General features: G+C 57.7%; 1 protein-coding gene across 1 annotated transcript in view; it reads right to left on the reverse strand.

Moving 5' to 3' along the window:
• Nucleotides 1–3237: 3237 nt before the first annotated feature.
• Nucleotides 3238–19070, reverse strand: part of ABCA13 (ATP binding cassette subfamily A member 13) — a 118194-nt gene continuing 102361 nt past the window's right edge. The window contains 7 exon segments of the mRNA XM_070424853.1: nucleotides 3238–4627; nucleotides 5120–5257; nucleotides 6054–6156; nucleotides 9170–9262; nucleotides 15251–15354; nucleotides 16254–16388; nucleotides 16684–16834. Of these exon segments, the coding sequence (XP_070280954.1) occupies nucleotides 4535–4627; nucleotides 5120–5257; nucleotides 6054–6156; nucleotides 9170–9262; nucleotides 15251–15354; nucleotides 16254–16388; nucleotides 16684–16834 (817 nt within the window). The 3' untranslated portion in view covers nucleotides 3238–4534.

Genomic DNA, 19070 nt, shown 5'->3' on the forward strand with positions numbered 1-19070 from the left:
AGGAACGCTCCTCACGCAGATCCCCACCACATCCTCATCTTCATTCTGCTTTTAAATAATGAAGCAATGCAAATTGTTTTTCATGCATATGGACTAGAACATTCAATTAGTTCCAATTATGTACCCGACTGCTTTTAAGAAACTCCCAGTGTGTACTGTGCTAACACCAGCTCTTTCCTTTTTTGAGCCTTACCCAGTGTTAAGAAATCGGCTAGCAATCCTGCAGCAGCTCATGGACTGAGGAAGAAAGAGTTCACGAGGCTTCAAAATAAAGAGACAGCCTGTCAGAGAGGTAGGTGGAAATTGCTAGAAGAGCACAGAGAAAGGACATCCTAGCAGACGGAGACCAGGAGACACATCCAGAGATTCGTCCGTCTGTCTGTCCATCCATCCACCCACCCACCCACCCACCCACCCACTTATCTACTCATCCATCCATCCATCCATCCATCCGTCCATCCACCCACCCACCCACTTATCTACTCATCCATCCATCCGTCCGTCCATCCACCCACCCACTTATCTATTCATCCATCCATCCATCCATCCATCCATCCATCCATCTGTCCATCCATCCATCCATCCATCCATCCATCCATCTATCCATTCATCCATCCATCCATCCATCCATCCATCCATCCATCTGTCCATCCATCCATCTATCCATCCATCCATCCATCCATCCATCCATCTGACATGGGCCGGGGTAGGTGAGAACCCGCCTCACCACAGGTCGTGGGCCCACAAAGGTGCACCTGAAGCAGGTCCCAGCTCTTCCTGCACAAAACCAGAAAGCGAACACACAGCCCCGACTGGGGAGCAGATAAAATCAACCACAAAAGTGGCACAAGGCACTCGCAATGCCGCCTCCTGCCTGGAAGCAGATGCGCCTGAGGCCCCGGCTGGTCTGCACCGTGGGCCTCGCAGGCGGGGATGGTTGAACTCAGAGGACCCTTTTCCTTCAAACACTTTAATGTCAAGGTCGCCTGTGCCCCGACCGGCAGAGAGGCTCTGACTCCGTCAGCAACTTGAACCCTTTCCAGCAGGAAAAGCCGCCCGTAAAGCTCTCCCAGGCCCCCTCCCTCGCGGTGAGGACACGGCACCCTCGCCACCCTCGAGGTGAGGACATGGCAGTGCCGTTCGCTCGGCCTCATGGGAGACGCCAGCACGCCTTGCTTCTCCCGAGTCTGTCACCCTTGACTTGGCAAAGGTGTGGGAGCCCCAACGGCACCTGACCTACAGACCGTGACCTACAGCACCTGACCTACAGACCTGACCTACAGACCTGACCTACAGACCGTGACCTACAGACCTGACCTACAGACCGTGACCTACAGCACCTGACCTACAGACCGTGACCTACAGCACCTGACCTACAGACCTGACCTACAGCACCTGACCTACAGACCTGACCTACAGACCGTGACCTACAGCACCTGACCTACAGACCGTGACCTACAGCACCTGACCTACAGCACCTGACCTACAGACCTGACCTACAGCACCTGACCTACAGACTGTGACCTACAGACCGTGACCTACAGCACCTGACCTACAGACCTGACCTACAGACCTGACCTACAGACCTGACCTACAGACCGTGACCTACAGACCTGGCCTACAGACCTGACCTACAGACTGTGACCTACAGACCTGACCTACAGACCTGACCTACAGACCTGACCTACAGACCGTGACCTACAGCACCTGACCTACAGCACCTGACCTACAGACCGTGATGCGGCGCTTTCATCCTGAAGACGGAAACCGGGTTCACGTGACACGCCCATCGCTCTCATTCTGCTCCCTTCCTCCTGCCTGGAGGCGGGCCTCGCATCACGGCCACACGGACACCGCACGGCCCAGACATCCCTGCAGCCGCGCTGCTGGCTCTGTGGGTGTCCCTGGCCGAGGTCACACAAGCCTCAGGATGAATTAGGCTGCCGGCCAGTGGCCTGTCCACGGCTGGGCCCTCCCCTCCGTCCAATTCCTCCTTTTGCTGCTTTGAGCACTGCGGTCGCTGGAGCTGCAGCAGCGGCTGCGGAGCGTGAGGGAAAGGACGAAGGTGGCAGAGCTGGGCCTGATGCTCCTGGGTGACAGGCAGGCAGCCGGCTGTCCCTGAACCTGGTTCCTTTGCTCTGAGAGTCTCTCTCCCTCAAAGGCCCTGCCCCTCCCTCCCTGGGTGAGGCCCATCAGGCGAAACTACTCCATGAAGTCGGCTCCCTGTCCCTGTCCCTGGTCAGGAGGAGCCACCTGATCACTGGGCCCTGGAGCAGGAAGCGCGTGTGGCCGAGGTCTCCCCGTGCCCCCCCCCCCCTCCCGCCCCCCGCCCCGGCTGTGCGTCTCGGGCAGAGCTTGTGGCATCCTCCTCTTCTTCTTCACCCGGCTCCGTGTTGACGGTGCCCGCCGTCTCCGAACGTGCACAGACGGCTCAGAGGGGCTGACGGCGTGAGTGTGTGTGGCCCAGATCTGAAAGGGCCGAGGACTGCGGGGTGACACTGAGCTGTAACCCCGAGCGCCCCGAGCTGACACCCTGCCGGCCGATGGGAAGCCGAGGTGCACCGTGGTCACACCCGCCCGAACACCCGAAGGTCTGCATCCCCGTGTGGGCGGGGCCCCGGGTGACGGGAGGTTTCGCCGGGATCGTGGGAGCTGCTCTTCACTCAGACCCCACAAGCCGAGCTGGCCGTGGCCTTCCGCCGCTCTTGGCCACCGCGAGCTGTGATCTTTATCTGCCTTTCAGTCTGGAGTTCGCACGACGGCTGGGACTCTCTCTCAATCCCGGACACGCCTCTGTCAGATCAGCTCTGTCTGCAGGCTCCCCCCCCACGCCCCCACAGCGGGGTGGCCGCCCCACGCAGCAGGCAAGGCGCTCCCAGGCGGTTTGTGTGCCCAGTGAGTGACCTTAACCCAGAGGCCTGAAGACACACGTCCACGTCCGAAGCAGGAAACACCTGCCTAACTGGTCGACCGACCAACACGGTGAACACGGGACCTGACCCGGGCGGTCATGACTCGGCTCCCCCTTCCTGTTTGCTCTTCAAGGCACCTCCAGCGCGGCCAGGAGAGGAGCCTGGAGCAGGCACAGTGAGTGAAACCAGTGACCCGTGAGCCTTCTCGGCCGCGAGGGCCCGGGGCGCGCGGGGGCCGCCTCCCGAGTGACCCCGCCCTGAGGTGCAGCCCACGGGGCGTGGGAGTCACGGCGCGAGTCACGGCGTGGCGTGTTCTAGGCAGGCGTGTTTCATGACTTCATTTATTCATTCAACAGCAACAATAACAAAGGGTTACATCTCCCGTGTGACAACGAGCTGCGTGCGACCAGGGAGGTCACGCGTGTGAACTGCAGCGTCCACCACGCGCCGTGGCCCCATCCCTGCGGGTCACAGCCCAGCCCTGGGAGCTCAGGAGGCAGAGTCCGGCCCAAAGACCCTCCCAGAAGCGCCCGTGGCCACTGGCGACCCCTCCATTGGAGTCAAAGCGGGCGCCCTGCACTGAGGCTGGAGAGACGGCCACTCGGCGGACGGGGAGGTGTCAGCGGCCTCAGCAGTGGACACGTGACCGAGGGATTTAGGCGCCACCAGGTGCAGCCTCTCAGCCTCGGTCAGCACGTCAGACCTGAGGACGGACGTGGACAGTGCCCTGAGGCCTTCAGGAAGCGGGGGAGGGTAAAGGTCTGCGATGGTGGCTCTGCCCTACGCCATGCTGGCTGGGTGCAGCGGGAATGCGTGTCGGAATCGCAGGGGCTTGTGTAGAATTCAGGTCACGGGGCTCCCCCATGTCTCAGACCCACGGCCGCTGGGCCAGGCCACCTGCCTTCGAACAAGCGCCCAGGAGCTGCTGATGCCGCTGAAAACCACCAATTTACAAGAGTTTAAACATGGTGACTACTGATCCAAACTAAGAAAAAGAAAAGGCATTTCCATCCCATCGCTGCGTATACTCCCTTAAAATTATAATCTGTGAAATTCTGATAAAACTTTCATAAATCATACAGATTACCAAGTTCAAATTACTTAATTTTGCGAAAACAATCATCCTTTTTTATAGCACCTTTGAGATGAAAAGAAAGGCGATTTTTCCATGTCATACCATATACATCGTCCAGTACAAGGGGAATCTGCATTTAACCCACTGAAATCTTAGACACTTGAGAGCTTATCCAGTAAAAAGATGACAAATTAAAACATGATCCTGGGACTGTTTCCCGTAAGGAGGCGGGAGGGGCGTGGCCTCGGCCTCACAGGAAGGTGAAGCCCGGGGCCTCCCAGCGCCCAGCCTCTGAGTCTGGTTCAGAATCACGCACACGTGCGTCACCAAGAAGGGCCCCCCTCCCCCCAGCTCACACAGGGCGACTGGGCTGGAGGAGCCGCCCAAAGGCTTGGTTCCTCATGAACAGAGAGAGAGGGGGCAATGCAGGCAACAGAGGACGCCCAGGCCTGGCATGTCCGGGCTCCTGCGCTGGCTGGGGACTGAGGGGGGCCGGGGCGGGGGGGGGGGGGGGGCAGACTCCTTCCTCTGAAGCAGCGTCCGGGGCTCAGACAGGCAGGGGCTGGGGCTGGCAGCCCTGGGCGGGCGGGTCAGGAGGCGCTGGAGGAGCCGACTGCTCAGCAGCAAAATCAACAAACACCTGAAAGGAAGAGTGAACATGATTGTCAGCCTGTAAGAACCCGGCCACCGCTCCTCAGTGTTATACAAGGAAACCCTCCCACAGAACACCCACCTCTTCCTAGAGCCTCAACCCTCTCTCTCCCACCTCCTAGACCCTCTCTCTCCCACCTCCTAGACCCTCTCTCTCCTACCTCCTAGACCCTCTCTCTCCCACCTCCTAGACCCTCTCTCTCCCACCTCCTAGACCCTCTCTCTCCTACCTCCTAGACCCTCTCTCTCCCACCTCCTAGACCCTCTATCTCCCACTCCCTCCTAAGTCCCCCTAAACAAGTAAAACCTCTGAAATCGAACCCCAGGGGGCATAACTATGAGCAAACGTTAGCATGGAGGCCGGGACCCAGGTGCAGAGCAGACAGCAACCGGCCTCCCACTCAACACCCCATCCGCGTCCTGCGAAAGCAACAGCGCTGCCCGGGAGCGGCGAGGGCACAGGGCGTGTCGTGCGGCCCACCTGCTCCAGCGTGGCCTGGGCCAGGGCGTAGTGGCGGATGCTCCCGGCGGCCTTGCTGTCCTCCAGCAGCTGGAACAGGTCGGCCAGGCAGGCCCACCCCTCGGGCACGTGATACTCCAGCACGTTCAGCCGCTGCCCCTGGAATCCAAACGGAGTGACCCCTGACACAGGCATCAGCACAACCCATCTGGACACCACCCACGCGGACACAGCAGGCGAGGGTCCTTCCTGGTCCCCGTGTGGGGAGAGGGCAGTTTACCGCGAGGCACACACGACACGCAGCAACCCCGGCTTCGCCCCCGCTGGCCTCCTGCCGGCCGGGCAGCCCCTGGGCGCGACCGTCTCCAGGCCCCATAGAGCGACTGGACAGGGTGTCCCTGTGGGCCCTGTGCTCTGCCTGGCGGGACCTCCTCCCTCACAGCATAATCGGTGGGTGACTGCGGCGGGGCGGCCCCTCCTGGAGGCAGTGCAGGGGGAGCTGCTGGCCCCCCTGGAGCCAGGGCCCTGGGGCTCCACTGCTCAAGGTGGGCAGGCAGAGCACGGCCTGGACTCAGGCAGCAGCTCCCGCCAGTCCCGGGGGAGAGGCTGCGGCCGCACTGCGTCCCCTGGGGAGCGGCTGAGGGGGCACAGGGGCCCTGGGAAGAAGGCAGAGGCCCTGGGCCTGTCACATGTCTGCACACCGAGGTCACGTTGGCCATTATCTGTCCGGATCGAGGGAGCCCGGCCAGGAGCTGTGCCCAGGACAGGGTGTGACTACAGTGTCCTCGGGTACCCACCCCGGACCCGCAGGGAACCCCTTCTCAGTGCCACCAGCTCCGCCCGCTCACATCTGCAGGAGGAGGCCCTGCTCTGCGCAGACAGAAGCGGGAAGGAGCAAGTGCAGCCACAGAAGCCTTCGCTGCAGACAGACACTCAGCAGCGTCCCTGGCGCTACCTTAAGCCGGGCTCCTGGGAAGCGCAGCTGCAGGCGGTCGGAGAGTGCGCTCTGACTTCCTCCCGCGCAGACCCACACGCGGACGGTGTAGCTGGCCCCGAACCTGAGCACAGGGAAGCGTGGTTACTGCTCAGACCAACACAGTGCCTTCTGAGTCCACTGCTCAGGAGGCAGGAAGAGAAGCAACCACTCCAAATGCTGGGGTCTGGGAAGCTCAAAAATATATTCACGCCCGGCCGGTGCGGCTCAGTGGTTGAGCATCAACCTAGGAACCAGGAGGTCACGGTTAGATTCCCAGTCAGGCCACATGCCTGGGTTGTGGGATCAATCTCCAGTGTGGGGAGTGTAGGAGGCAGCCGATCAGTGATTCTCTCTCATCACTGATGTTTCTGTCTCTCTCTGCCTCTCCCTTCCTCTCTGAAATCAATAATAAAAAATATTTAAAATATATCTATATATATAAAAGGCCTAGTGACTGACCATCCGTCTGTCTGACTGACTAGTACTTATGACACGTACTGGCAATTTAAAAATAAATGTTGACTCGCGCATGCGCGATACATATAAAGTGCTCGCTGGAGCCAATCACACGTGACCAACCGGCCAGTACATATGACACGCAATGGCAATTTAATTTTGTATTTTAATGTTATAATACTATATTATATATACTATTTTGACATGTGATTTTTTGCAGTAACGTAATTACTACATGAATCTTTCTTCTAATTAATTTATTTTCAATGTGCACAAATCCGTGCACCAGGCCACTAGTTTATATATATATATATATATTCAGAAATTAATTATAGCTGCTATGTAGTTTGCTCTAATTCAACTTATACTGACACAGAAACTAAGTTAATCTTTTTAAAAAATCATCAAATCCTGGAAGCAACACCCATTTGATAGAGAGGAAGGTGAAAATGCAAACTGAGAAAGCGAGTGCTGAGGTGGGAGCTGAGCTGCTGGAGCACCCGCCCCCCCCCACCCCGCCCCCTGCCACCCCCAGCAGGGCTGTCAGGTCTGCAGGGACCGAGGTGGCTGGGGAAGGACAGAGGGATGAGGGATGGGGAGCAATCAGCCAGCACGGCTGTCACTGAACCAGCCGCCCCCCTGCCACTGTGAGACCACCAACCCCAGGAGCCTCTGTGGCCTGAGGGAGGGCAGCCCTGAGGAGCTGCAGGAGGCCCCCTGTGGCCCGAGGGAGGAGAGCAGCCCTGAGGAGCTGCAGGAGGCCCCCTGTGACCCGAGGGAGGAGAGCAGCCATGAGGAGCTGCAGGAGGCCCCCCTGTGGCCCGAGGGCCACAGCTGAGGAATCAAACAGTGACCTCCCCAAATCCACGGGCCTCCCAAAGCCACGTTATCCCACTGCGACAGGCCAGGTGCCGGGCATGGGCCCATCACAGCATCTCCACGCTGAGTGTGAGTGTAGCCTCAACCCCTGTATTACCAGTAAGAACAGTCACAGGCAGTAACCGAGCCCCTCACCAGGCACCAGCCAATGAGAGTGAACCGAACCTGCACCAGGAGCAGCTCGGAGACCGTAGAGATCAGGTCGGGCACCAAGAAACAGAAAGAGAAAATCAATGAAACAAAAACCTGGTTCTCAACAAGCCAGTCAATGAAGGAAAAATATCACATGATCTCACTCTTTCATAAATAATTAAGACCATTACAAACTTTTGAACAATAATAAATACAGTGGCAGAGCTGCCTCAAACTGATTGTTGGACTGCAGTGGGAAGGCCAGGGAGGGTTGGGGGACAGGAGGGAGGGGAGTAAGAGATCAACCGAAGGACTTGTATGCATCCATATAACCATAACTAATGGACATAAGACACTGGGGGGTAAGGGAGGGCAGGGGCTTGTCAAGGGCGGGGGGGAAAAAAGGACACTTATGTAATACCCTTTGTAATACTTTTAGCGAAAAATAAAAAAAAATAAAATAAAATAAAATAATTAAAAAAAAGAAAAAAAAACAACAAAAAAACCTGGTTCTTCCCAACAATCAGCACAATTCACAAACCTTTGGCCCTACTGACCGAGCAAGACGACAGAGACTCCAACTCCAGGATCAGGACTGGGAGCCGGGACATTCCCAGCCTCATGGGAGGAGGGAGGAAGGAAATGAGCCGCTGTGTCTCCAGGCACCGCTGTGAGCGACACACGCTGCTGAGCCCGACTCCAGAAGGGAAGTAAACAGACTTCCAACAAGAGAAGAGACGAAGCTGGTGGTTTCAACCACCCAGGAAGGAAGTGCCAGGCGAGGCGGCTCACTGAGTAGAAGGACACGAAGGAGAACCCACGCGGACATACACGTCATGCAGGAGGCGACCGACCCAGCAACACCCACCCGGGCCCGGAAAGGTGACCTTCACGCCCCAACACGGCGTCACAGGCCAAGCACCCACAGGGCTTTCTCCGTCCAATAAAAGCATATTAACCTGACACCTACGGCTCCTCAACACATCTCTGCTCGCCAATTAACGTTAAAAACATCGAACAAACGAAAACAAGAAGAGAGGTATCGACTTAATAATGAGCCGATATAAAAAACAGGTTAAACAAATTAAAAGGAAAATAGAGACTTTGAAAACAGTTTAGGCAACACCGAGTTTTTAAGAAGTTATATTGGGACATAAAATACTCATAGAAATTGATGACAAAATCACTAACATTCCAACAAGGAGCAGAAAGAGGACATGAAGAGGCTGAGCCAGGGGAGCCTGCGCGAGGCGTGGGCCCAGGTGCCTTGGGCTTCACCATCGAACGGGAGCACCCACGGCGCCCGGCTCCAACCCTCCCACCGGGGAGGCCTGGGCCAGGGGCACGGGCACAGCCTTGCAGGATAGCCTGTCCATCTTCATCTCGACTCTGCCATGGCACTGCCAGCCCTCCTGGAGCCCACAGTGGTCCGGGTCCCCGGGGAAGGAGACAGCGGGGGCAGCAGGGACGGGCCAGGCCCTGAGCTGAGGCATCATCACCCGCTCCCCTCCGGGCCTTCACCTTCTTCCGGCGAGGAGCCACCTGGCTGGGCTGGCGGGGAAGCACCTCCAGGAACCACCCCGTCGCTGCGGACGACAGCGAACAGGCGGGGAGAGAAGCGGACGTACCTGTCCTTGATGTGCTGGGGGGCGCCCAGGCACCTGAAACTGCCGTCCACCATGATGGCGAGCCTCGTGCACAGGGCCTCGCACTCCTCCATGCTGCGGGGAGAAGGGAGCATGTGAGCAAAGCAGCGAGACACCGACCTGCAGGTCAGCCGGCCCGCAGGTCATTCAGCACCAGCAGGTCATCTGGCACCTGCAGGTCAGCTGACAGCTGCAGGTCATAGGTCATCTGGCACCCACAGGTCAGCTGGCCTGCAGGTCAGCCGGCACCCATAGGTCATAGGTCAGCCGGCATCCACACCTGCAGGTCAGCCGGCACCCATAGGTCATAGGTCAGCCGGCATCCACACCTGCAGGTCAGCCGGCCTGCAGGTCATAGGTCAGCCGGCACCCACAGGTCAGCTGGCACCCGCAGGTCAGCCAGTACCCACAGGTCACAGGTCAGCTGGCCTGCAGGTCAGCCGGCACCCATAGGTCATAGGTCAGCCAGCATCTACACCTGCAGGTCAGCCGGCCTGCAGGTCATAGGTCAGCCGGCACCCGGTCAGCATCACAGAGAGCACCTCTCAGTGGTGGGCGCTGACCCCACAATAACCAAGCGCCTGCGTGTTTCCAGTCCAGGAAGCAGGTGAGATCCATGAGCACCTCCAGCAACAGCACGAAGTGCAACTCAGCAAGAAGGACCCTCCCAAAGCAGTGACATTTATGGAAAGAAACAAGTTTACTGATGGACTTAAATGAAGACTTCAATCAACAGAACGAAGCATTAAAAAAAGAATGGATATTTTTAGAATGGGAAATTATTACAATATAAAAATTATTATACAAAATTATTGTAATGTAAAATATGATTGGTAACTTTAAGTGTCAAATATGATAAGCATAAACATTAAATGTGATTAGTAAAAAATTGTATAAAATATGTTTACCATATATAAAAATAAATATGCGATATTTAATATACAATACAATATAATAAATAACAATATAACTTGTAATTATAATTCATTTTGTAATATAAATTAACATTACTTTGATACAAAATATTTCATGAAGATTTATAATTTTTAATTGTATTCTTATAATTATATAAAATATAACATCCTATCTAATAAAAGAGAAACATGGTAATTAGCTGTACCTCTGCTACCCTTCCCATGGCTAATCAGGGCGATATGCAAATTAACTGCCAGCCAAGATGGCGGCCGGCAGCCAGGCAGCTTGAAGCGAACATGAGGCTTGCTTGCTTCAGTGACAGAGGAAGCCAACGTTCCCTGCCTGCTGCTGCCGGCCTCTGAGCTTGCAGTTTGAAACATTGTTACAAATATAGAAGCTAAACAAAACCCCAGAAACCTGCTTTCAGCCAGCCAGGATCTCAGAGCTGGAGTTGAAACAGTGTTTTGATTATAGAACCCAAACAAACCAGATATCTGCTTTCAGCAGCTGAGGCCTCAGAGCTGGAGCCAAGCCTCAGAGCTAAAGCTGGCCCAGAATAAAAAAAGAAAAAAAGGAGCGGTTGGGAGCTTCAGTCACCCGCCAGCCTGAAAACAGCCCTCAGCCCCTCACCCAGACTGGCCAGGCACCCCAGTGGGGACCCCCACCCTGAAGGGGGTGTGACCAGCTGCAAACAGCCATCAGCCCCTCACCCAGGCTGGCCAGGCACCCAAGTGGAACCCCCACCCTGATCCAGGACACCCTTCAGGGCAAACCAGTCGGCTCCCACCCGTGCACCAGGCCTCTATCCTATATAGTAAAAGGGTAATATGCCTCCCAGCACTGGGATCAGCAGAGCCGCGAGGCCTCCCAGCACCAGGATCAGCGTGACAGGGGGCAGCGCCCAAACCCCCTGATCGCCCTGCGGCTCTGTGTGTGACAGGGGGCGGGGCCACAACCTCCCTATGCGCCCTGCTCTGTTCATGACAGGGGAAGGCGCCCCAACCCCCTGATCAGCCCTGCTCTGTGCCTGATAGGGGGGAGCTCTCCAACCCCCTGATCGCCCTGCAGCTCTGTGTGTGACAGGGTGCGGCGCCCCAACCCCCTGATGGGTCCTGCTCTGTGCATGACAGGGGGGAGTTCCCCAACCCCCTGATCGACCCTGCTCTGTGTGTGACAGGGTATGGAGCCCCAACCCCCCTGATGGGCCCTGCTCTGTGTGTGACAGGGGGCGGTGCCCCAACTCCCCTATCAGCCCTACTCTGTGAGTGACAGGGGGAGCTCCTCAACCCCCTGATCGGCCCTGCTCTGTGTGTGACAGGGTATGGAGCCCCAACCCCCCTGATGGGCCCTGCTCTGTGAGTGACAGGGGGCAGCACCCCAACCCCCTGATCGGCCCTGCTCTGTGCGTGACAGGGTATGGAGCCCCAACCCCCCTGATGGGCCCTGCTCTGTGAGTGACAGGGGGCAGCACCCCAACCCCCTGATTGGCCCTGCTCTGTGCGTGACAGGGGGTGGCGCCGCAACCTCCCCATCGACCCTGCCTTGAGTGTGACAGGGGGCGGTGCCCCAACCCCCTGATCTGCCCTGCTCTGTGTGTGACAGGGGGCGGTGCCCCAACTCCCCTATCGGCCCTACTCTGTGAGTGACAGGGGGGAGCTCCTCAACCCCCTGATGGGCCCTGCTCTGTGTGTGACAGGGGGGAGCTCCCCAACCCCCTGATTGGCCCTGCTCTGTGCATGACGGGGTGGTGCCGCAACCTCCCCATCAACCCTGCCTTGAGTGTGACGGGGGCAGTGCCCCAACCCCCCAATCGGCCCTACCCTGAGCGTGACTGAGGGTGGCATCGCAACCTCCCGATCTGCCCTGCTCTGTGCATGACAGGGGGCAGCGCTCCAACTCCCCAATCGGCCCTGCTCTGAGCCCGACCAGGGGCTGCACCTAGGGATTGGGCCTGCCCTCTGCCACCCGGGAGCAGGCCTAAGCCAGCAGGTCGTTATCTCCCGAGGGGTCCCAGACTGCGAGAGGGCACAGGCCGGGCTGAGGGCCCCCCTCTCCCCCCCACGTGCACAAATTTTTGTGCACCGGGCCTCTAGTCTACACTAATAAAAGCCTATGTGGTCGTCACACCGTCACACCATGATGCCCTCAGGCCGTAACAATCCATCACCAGGAGGCTGCATGCGCAGCGGGCGTGCACAGGTGGGTGGGTCCCGGTGGCTCCATGTGGCGTGGAGGCAGGACCTCCGGCCCCGGCCTACCTCTTTAGGGCAATCCATCGAGGAGCACTGGATGGGTGGGTGGGGCCTACCTCTTTGGGGAGATGGATCGTGGGGCTCCTGCACTGTGAGAGAGCACAGGCCAGGCTGGGGAACCCCCCGCAAGTGCACGAATTTCGTGCACGGGGCCTCTAGTTAATTATAATAAGGCTATGGTACCATGCCCATCAACATTTTATCACTCCGGATGAGACATTTAGAGTAATTCTTATGTCTATCTTTAGAAGCATTTCTGAGAGGCAGGAAGACTGAGGGGAGGGGAGGGTGGCCCTGTTTAGGGACCACATCGCGTGGGGCTGGGACAGTGACAGGTCGTGCACCAGGCACTGCAGGGCGGTCCCTGGGCCAGGAGAGGATAGTGCAGACCAGACGAGACATTAACATCTCAGAACGTGCGTGGCCTGAGGTCAGGGAGGAGGCACAGGCCCGGCCAGCCCTGGACTAACTGTAGTTCCTCTCCATATTCCCACCCGCACCTCCTGCCCCTGCGGCCCCCAGGACCAGGGTCAGGAGTGAGGAGAGGAGGGAGTCACCGAGCCGTCCTGCTGGCACGACAGGCCCTCGGACCTCTGGGCGTGGACGTGGACAGAGGCATGAACCGAGGCTGCGTCGTCGCTGTGAGCAGGGGCTGCCAGAGGCACCGCAGCGGTGGGTCCTCTGAGGCGGTCAGACAGTCACAGGAAACGTGGAGCAGGAGGAGTGTGTCATATGACACTGGCACCCAACCTCAGAGCCCCGCCCCTGACCTGAGGCAGCACGGGAGGGCAGGCCGAGTTTCCAGAACTGGCCAGCAAAGGGGTCATGTCAGGCAAGAGTGCATTTGTCACATTTAATTCGTTTAAACGTGAAATTCTATTTTCTGAAGAGCAAACAAATACAGAAGTTAAAAAGAAAGGCAGAACTTCTGGTCACAACCAATGGAGAGAACTGACAAGTCCCTTCCCCAAAACAACTCTAAACCGGGCAAAATGAGCGACAGCAGCCATTTCCGAATTCTGCATATTAACCAAGGCCTGAGCCACCAGAGAAACGCAGCTGACACCCTGCGTAGCCAGGGGAAGGTCTGATCTGAGGCCTCCAGCTTCCCCACACGGCTGCTGAGAGTCCGGCACGAGGACTCCCGGCTGAACCACTGGGCAATGTCCACGCCCCACTCCGTGGTCGGTACCGTGACTGTCTTAGAGCTGAGGGGACGGCCAGCGCCAATGGCTCCAGCCCCGGCCTGAGCTGGGCTCCGCTAGACGGCACGGGGCGGCCGGGCCCACACCTGCCAGACAATGTGGTGGGGCCAGGGCGGCCCACACCCGCCAGGCTGCCCCCTTGGGCAGGGCAGAGCCTGCGCAGCCACACACTCCACGTTGGTCCCCGGCTCCCCACACACGTCTCGGGGACCACGGAACCCAGGAGGAAGCAGCCTGGGCAGCTAGGAAACGCCTGGGCCCCGTCCACACCAGGTCCCCACCCGGCCAGAATCCCGTTGCTCAAGGCGGCTGAGCACCACCCCCGCCCAGGTGGCGGCTGTGAAAGCTGGGAGGACCTCAGCACCCAGGCTTTAAAAATGACGACAACATGCCCTGGCCAGCGTGGCTCAGTGGATAGAGCGTCGGCCTGTGGATGGAGGGGTCCCAGGTTCGATTCCGGCCAAGGGCACATGCCCGGGTTGCAGGCTCGATCCCCAGTGAGGGGCGTGCAGGAGGCAGCTGATCACTGGTTCTCTCTCATCATTGATGTTTCCATCTCTCTCCCTCTCCTTTCCTCTCTGAAATCAATAAAAATATATTAAAATAATAATGATAAAAATAAATAAATAAGAATGACAACATTTAGAAACACATTTGGTGGAGGTGTCGGTCGCTGCTTGCCCACCTCGCGGAGTTCTACCCCCGGCACGGCAACCCTACAGACACACAACGACCCACGAACACCCTGGCAATACCAGCGCTTGGAGAGGGGAGGAGTCAGGTCCGGGGTGGACCTTTAGTACCTAAAACATCCACCTCTCCGCAAACCTTGGACATGCAAGAAACAAAGAATGCGTGGTGCGCTCAGGCCACGGGCACAGGAGCCTTTTCCACGTGTCCCAGATGTCAGATGAGCAGAAACGCTTCAACGCCGCCCCTGGAAATGCGTCTGACAACCAAAAGCACCATGTTTACAGAGTGACAGCGAAGTCTGACAATGCCATCACAATGGCCACCACAACAGAGAGTCTGCAGGGGACGGAAATGCATCTTTAAAAAGAAAGGCATGGGAAGCTTCCAGATGAGCCGTCCCTGCAGGGCCCCCGCACACCTGAGACGGAGGAGAGATCGGTGACCGTGAAGATGAACCGATAGAGACGGTCAAACCCGAGACGAGAGAAAGCAGGGCCGAAAAGAAAGGACAGAGGCCCGCAGACACAGTCTGCACCCACCACGGAGGGAGGGCCGGAGGCCCACCCCTCTCTCGGGCCTTAGCAGCCAAGCACACAGCCCACTCGCCCGGAGCGGCTCTGTGAGCCTCACATGCGAGTGCTGCGCGGCCAAGGAGGTTCTGACATCGAATCACAAGATGAATTCTGTGAGCAAGAAGCCAGGAGACCAAACTCAGAGGCTGCTGTCTTCACGTCAGCTCGTCCTCCTGCTGGGGACGCGGCCTTAGACGGAAAGGCCCAACGGGCCCAGGAAGCCAGAGGCCCGGCTCTCCAGGGACCTTGGACCCAGCAGACCCCAGGAGCGGATTCCAGCTGTGCTGCCACTGGCCACGGCCCTGGCTGTGCGGCTCCCCTGCCCCTGGGTCAGTGGAGGGCACAGGCTGCAGTGGACACGGAGGACCCTGTGGGCAGCCGGAGCCCAGCCCCGGCCTGTGTGCCCGCAGCTCGCTCCCGGCTCACCTGTGCGAGGTCAGCACCACGGCGCAGCCTTCCTGAACTTCCTGGGTGATCGTTTTCCACAGGAACCGCTTCGAGCAGGGGTCCATCCCTGAGCTGGGCTCGTCCTGAAGGAAAGCCACAGAGATGGGTCAGGAGCTCGGCCATGAGGAGCCCCGCTCCGGCTCCGGGGCCGCTGTCCGCGCTGCCTCACCCCGTGCTCCCCACGGCACCTCCACGCCAGCTCCTCCGCGGGGGGCAGGGGAGTGAGCCCCCTGATGTTTCTAAGACGCACCCTCAGCTGCTATAAAGACTCAGAATGAGACACCAAGGAGGACGTACGACAGCGGGAAAAGGCTCCATTTACTAGCAACGTCAAGTCACGTGCCGTTTCCTGGAGCCTGACTCCTCTCAGCGCCAAGCACGTCCTGTTGGAGCGCCGGGGAGAGATGCTGGCCCAGTGGGAGCAGGTCTGGCTTGTGCGGCCGGGGAGCCCCCAGCACGTCTCCCCGAGCTCAGGCCGCGCTCCACGGGCGGGCGCCGCCGGGATGTGTACACAGGCCGCCCCGCTGGGTGGTCAGGGCGCCGGCCTCTCCCCCGAGACTGTCCAATAAGGACAGCAGCCAGCACAGCCACGGCGTCCCGTGTGAAGGGACCCAAGTGACACCTAACCTTTTGTCAGAGCAACAACGACACGGATCCTTGTGCCGCAGGACGTCACCCGTGGGTCTGAGTGCCCTGGGACGGAAAAGGCCGGCGACCGCCGGGCAGAGGACACACAGGTGGGTGAGCTTCCGGGTGAGTCCAGATCCTCCAATGCTGCTCTTCATGTCACAGTTTCATTGAAGCTTCAATTTGACAATGAGAGGGACCATCGAGAAGTAAACTCACTTCCGCAAACTCCCGGGGACGGGTCTGACTGTGGGGGACGCTGACCCCGAAGAGCGTTACTTCAAGCCCGCCCCACCCCCACCCCTGCCCCCGCTCCCAGCCTAGGACGAGCCCCCCGCTGATGCCCCCTGCTCACCAGCAGGAGAAGGTGGGGCTTCCCCAGCAGGGCCAGGGCTGCGGACAGCTTCCGCCGGGTGCCCCCGCTGTAGGTGGCCACAGGCTTGTCCACGTGGGCCTCCAGGTGTAAGCGCCTCACCAGGTCCCCGGCCACCTGGAGGAGAGCAGTCTGTGCACAACCCACTCAGGCCCCAGCCCCACCCCTCCGCCTCCCCCTGCCCCGCTGGGCGATGAGGAAGGACAGACAGGGCTCACTGGTGAGGCTCCAGGGGCGCTCTGGGCCTGGGAGCCCTTGGAGGGCTGGGTTGGAGCCCAGGGAGCCAGGGCTGCCGGAAACCAGACAAACAACCCAAGGGGGCGGCAGGGGGCCTGACGGGGAACAAAGCCCCGAGCCTCAGGGAGCAGAGAGGCATCCCTGGGGGCCCCTGTCCTGGTCCTGGGGGCCTCACCTTGGGGATGCGCGGCCCCGGGATCCCGCGCAGGCGGCAGTAGTAGCGCAGGTGCTCCCAGCCCGTCAGCGGCTCGTCCAGTGCGTCCTGCTGCGGACAGTAGCCCACGCGCACGCCGGCCGCCCCTGCCGAGAACAGAGGCACGTCCTCCCTGCAGAGAGCGGCGGTCAGAAAGCTCCACACAGGACAGGCCAGGCCTCGGCCCGGCCCCTCCCGGAGGCACCGAGGTCTGTCTCAGGAGGGCTCCGGCCTGAGGAGCACCTGTGCTCAGACTCCGCGGCCACGACTGCGTGTGTCACGGGAAACCCTGTGTGAGCGCTGATCGTGGTCCGGTGTCTCCCCACCAGGACAGTTCACCGGAATACCTAGTTCATCGGTGACTAAACTGTCACTCGGTGTCAGGTTTTAAATTAATAGGTTAAACAAGAAAAGAGCACTGCTCCTCACGCTGGAACCTTAAAGGGCAGGGGCTTCAATAAGATGGGTGCCGGAATCACATGCTTCCGTGGGCAGGAAGGTGTAAACACCGAGTGCTTAACACTCCATTGTGTCCTAATTGCCTTTTAATTCCTTGAATACCAATGTACAATTCGCATTACAAGTAATCAAGGTTGAGACTATAATGAATGCAAGGGTGCTTCAGTTACAATTAAAGGAGCCGCACAGACATGCAGCCTAGCAGGGGCTTGCCGACCGTTATGGAGATGTGCGTTCATTGCTGCTTTCCAGAGCAGCGATTTGAATTTCATTTCCCAATTATTTTAGAAACGATGGACCAAGATTACAAAGGAGACAGACAGCCTCCCAGGGATGAGAAAATAAACCATATATTTTTGTTTCCTTTTGAATTCTGATTATTTTGTCCTTTTGTACTTGTACACAGAGAAGTTACCACAATAAATAAATAAATAACAAAACACCACCCAATCAACAGAACGCCTTCTCACTCCTATGACTGCAGGGAAAACCAACAACACAGCCTGAGAGCTTCACCTCCACACAGCCACCTGGATCTGCAGCTCGATTCACTCCATTCACACCACACACACTCCCTCAGCCAAACTCTGTTTACATTTCTTAACACAATTAGTTTGAAACATTGACTTGTTTCCACTGATATGGACTAACCCCAAGTGTAACTGTATCCCCTGCCTGCAAGCAGCAACACTGTTACAGCTGGGAGCTGATATGCAACATTGTTACAGCTGGGAGCTGATGTGCAACACTGTTACAGCTGGGAGCTGATGTGCAACACTGTTACAGCTGGGAGCTGATATGCAACACTGTTACAGCTGGGAGCTGATGTGCAACACTGTTACAGCTGGGAGCTGATGTGCAACACTGTTACAGCTGGGAGCTGATGTGCAACACTGTTACAGCTGGGAGCTGATGTGCAACACTGTTACAGCTGGAAGCCGATGTGCAACATTGTTACAGCTGGGAGCCGATATGCAACACTGTTACAGCTGGGAGCTGATATGCAACATTGTTACAGCTGGGAGCCGATATGCAACACTGTTACAGCTGGGAGGTGATATGCAACATTGTTACAGCTGGGAGCTGATATGCAATATTGTTACAGCTGGGAGCCGATAGGGACAGTGAACTGACTGCCTGGCGGGTAAACATGGAGGTTTGACAAGGAGTGAGGCAGACAAGGTTTCGTGTCTCCCACATTCTTCACCTCAGTTAGGAGAGGGGATCACTCTTCAATGGGAAGAGCGTCCTGAGACTGGATAGGGGGTTTCCTATGAGACGTCATTCACACCTGGAGTTGTCATCACCCCAGGATACAGACGAGGGGAGGCAGGGAAAGGGGGCCGGAAGGGGCAACGGGACAGGAACCACGGCAAACTCCGTGACCTCTCCCACATCTGTTAGAATGAGCCCAGAACAATGTCACCAAAACATACACCCCCTAATTGCTCACATGGAGGGTGACTGGAAATCGGTTATCTTGAAACCGGATAAGTAAGAAGGGGAATAATGAGCATCCATCTGTCCTTTTTCATATGAACTATAGCTCTGAGTAATCAAATAAAATATAGGAGAGCAACTCGTTGTAAAATTATTCAGGCTCAGAAGTGAAGACAAAATGAGTCGAAGCATCGCCATGCTGCAACCCCCAGTGAGTGAGTGACGGCATAACCAGGCAGCAGGCTTCCCAGCTGCCAGCACCAGAGGAGTGAAGACAGGCGAGTGCCTCCGGGTGGGAGGGGCAGGGCAGCTCCTGTGGGTTCTGAGCCCGAGGGGGCCTCACCTCTCACGCAGACAGCCACCTGGACAGTGCTCTCTCCAGGCCCAGGGCCGGGACCAGCAAGTAGATTGTAAAGAAAAAAGGAGCTGGAGAGAGGGAGTCTGAGATCCAGAGACTCAAAGCCACACCA

Source organism: Myotis yumanensis, unplaced genomic scaffold, assembly GCF_028538775.1.
Source record: "Myotis yumanensis isolate MYYU_CA2020_CCGP unplaced genomic scaffold, mMyoYum1.0.hap1 SCAF_9, whole genome shotgun sequence".
NCBI lineage: Eukaryota > Metazoa > Chordata > Mammalia > Chiroptera > Vespertilionidae > Myotis > Myotis yumanensis.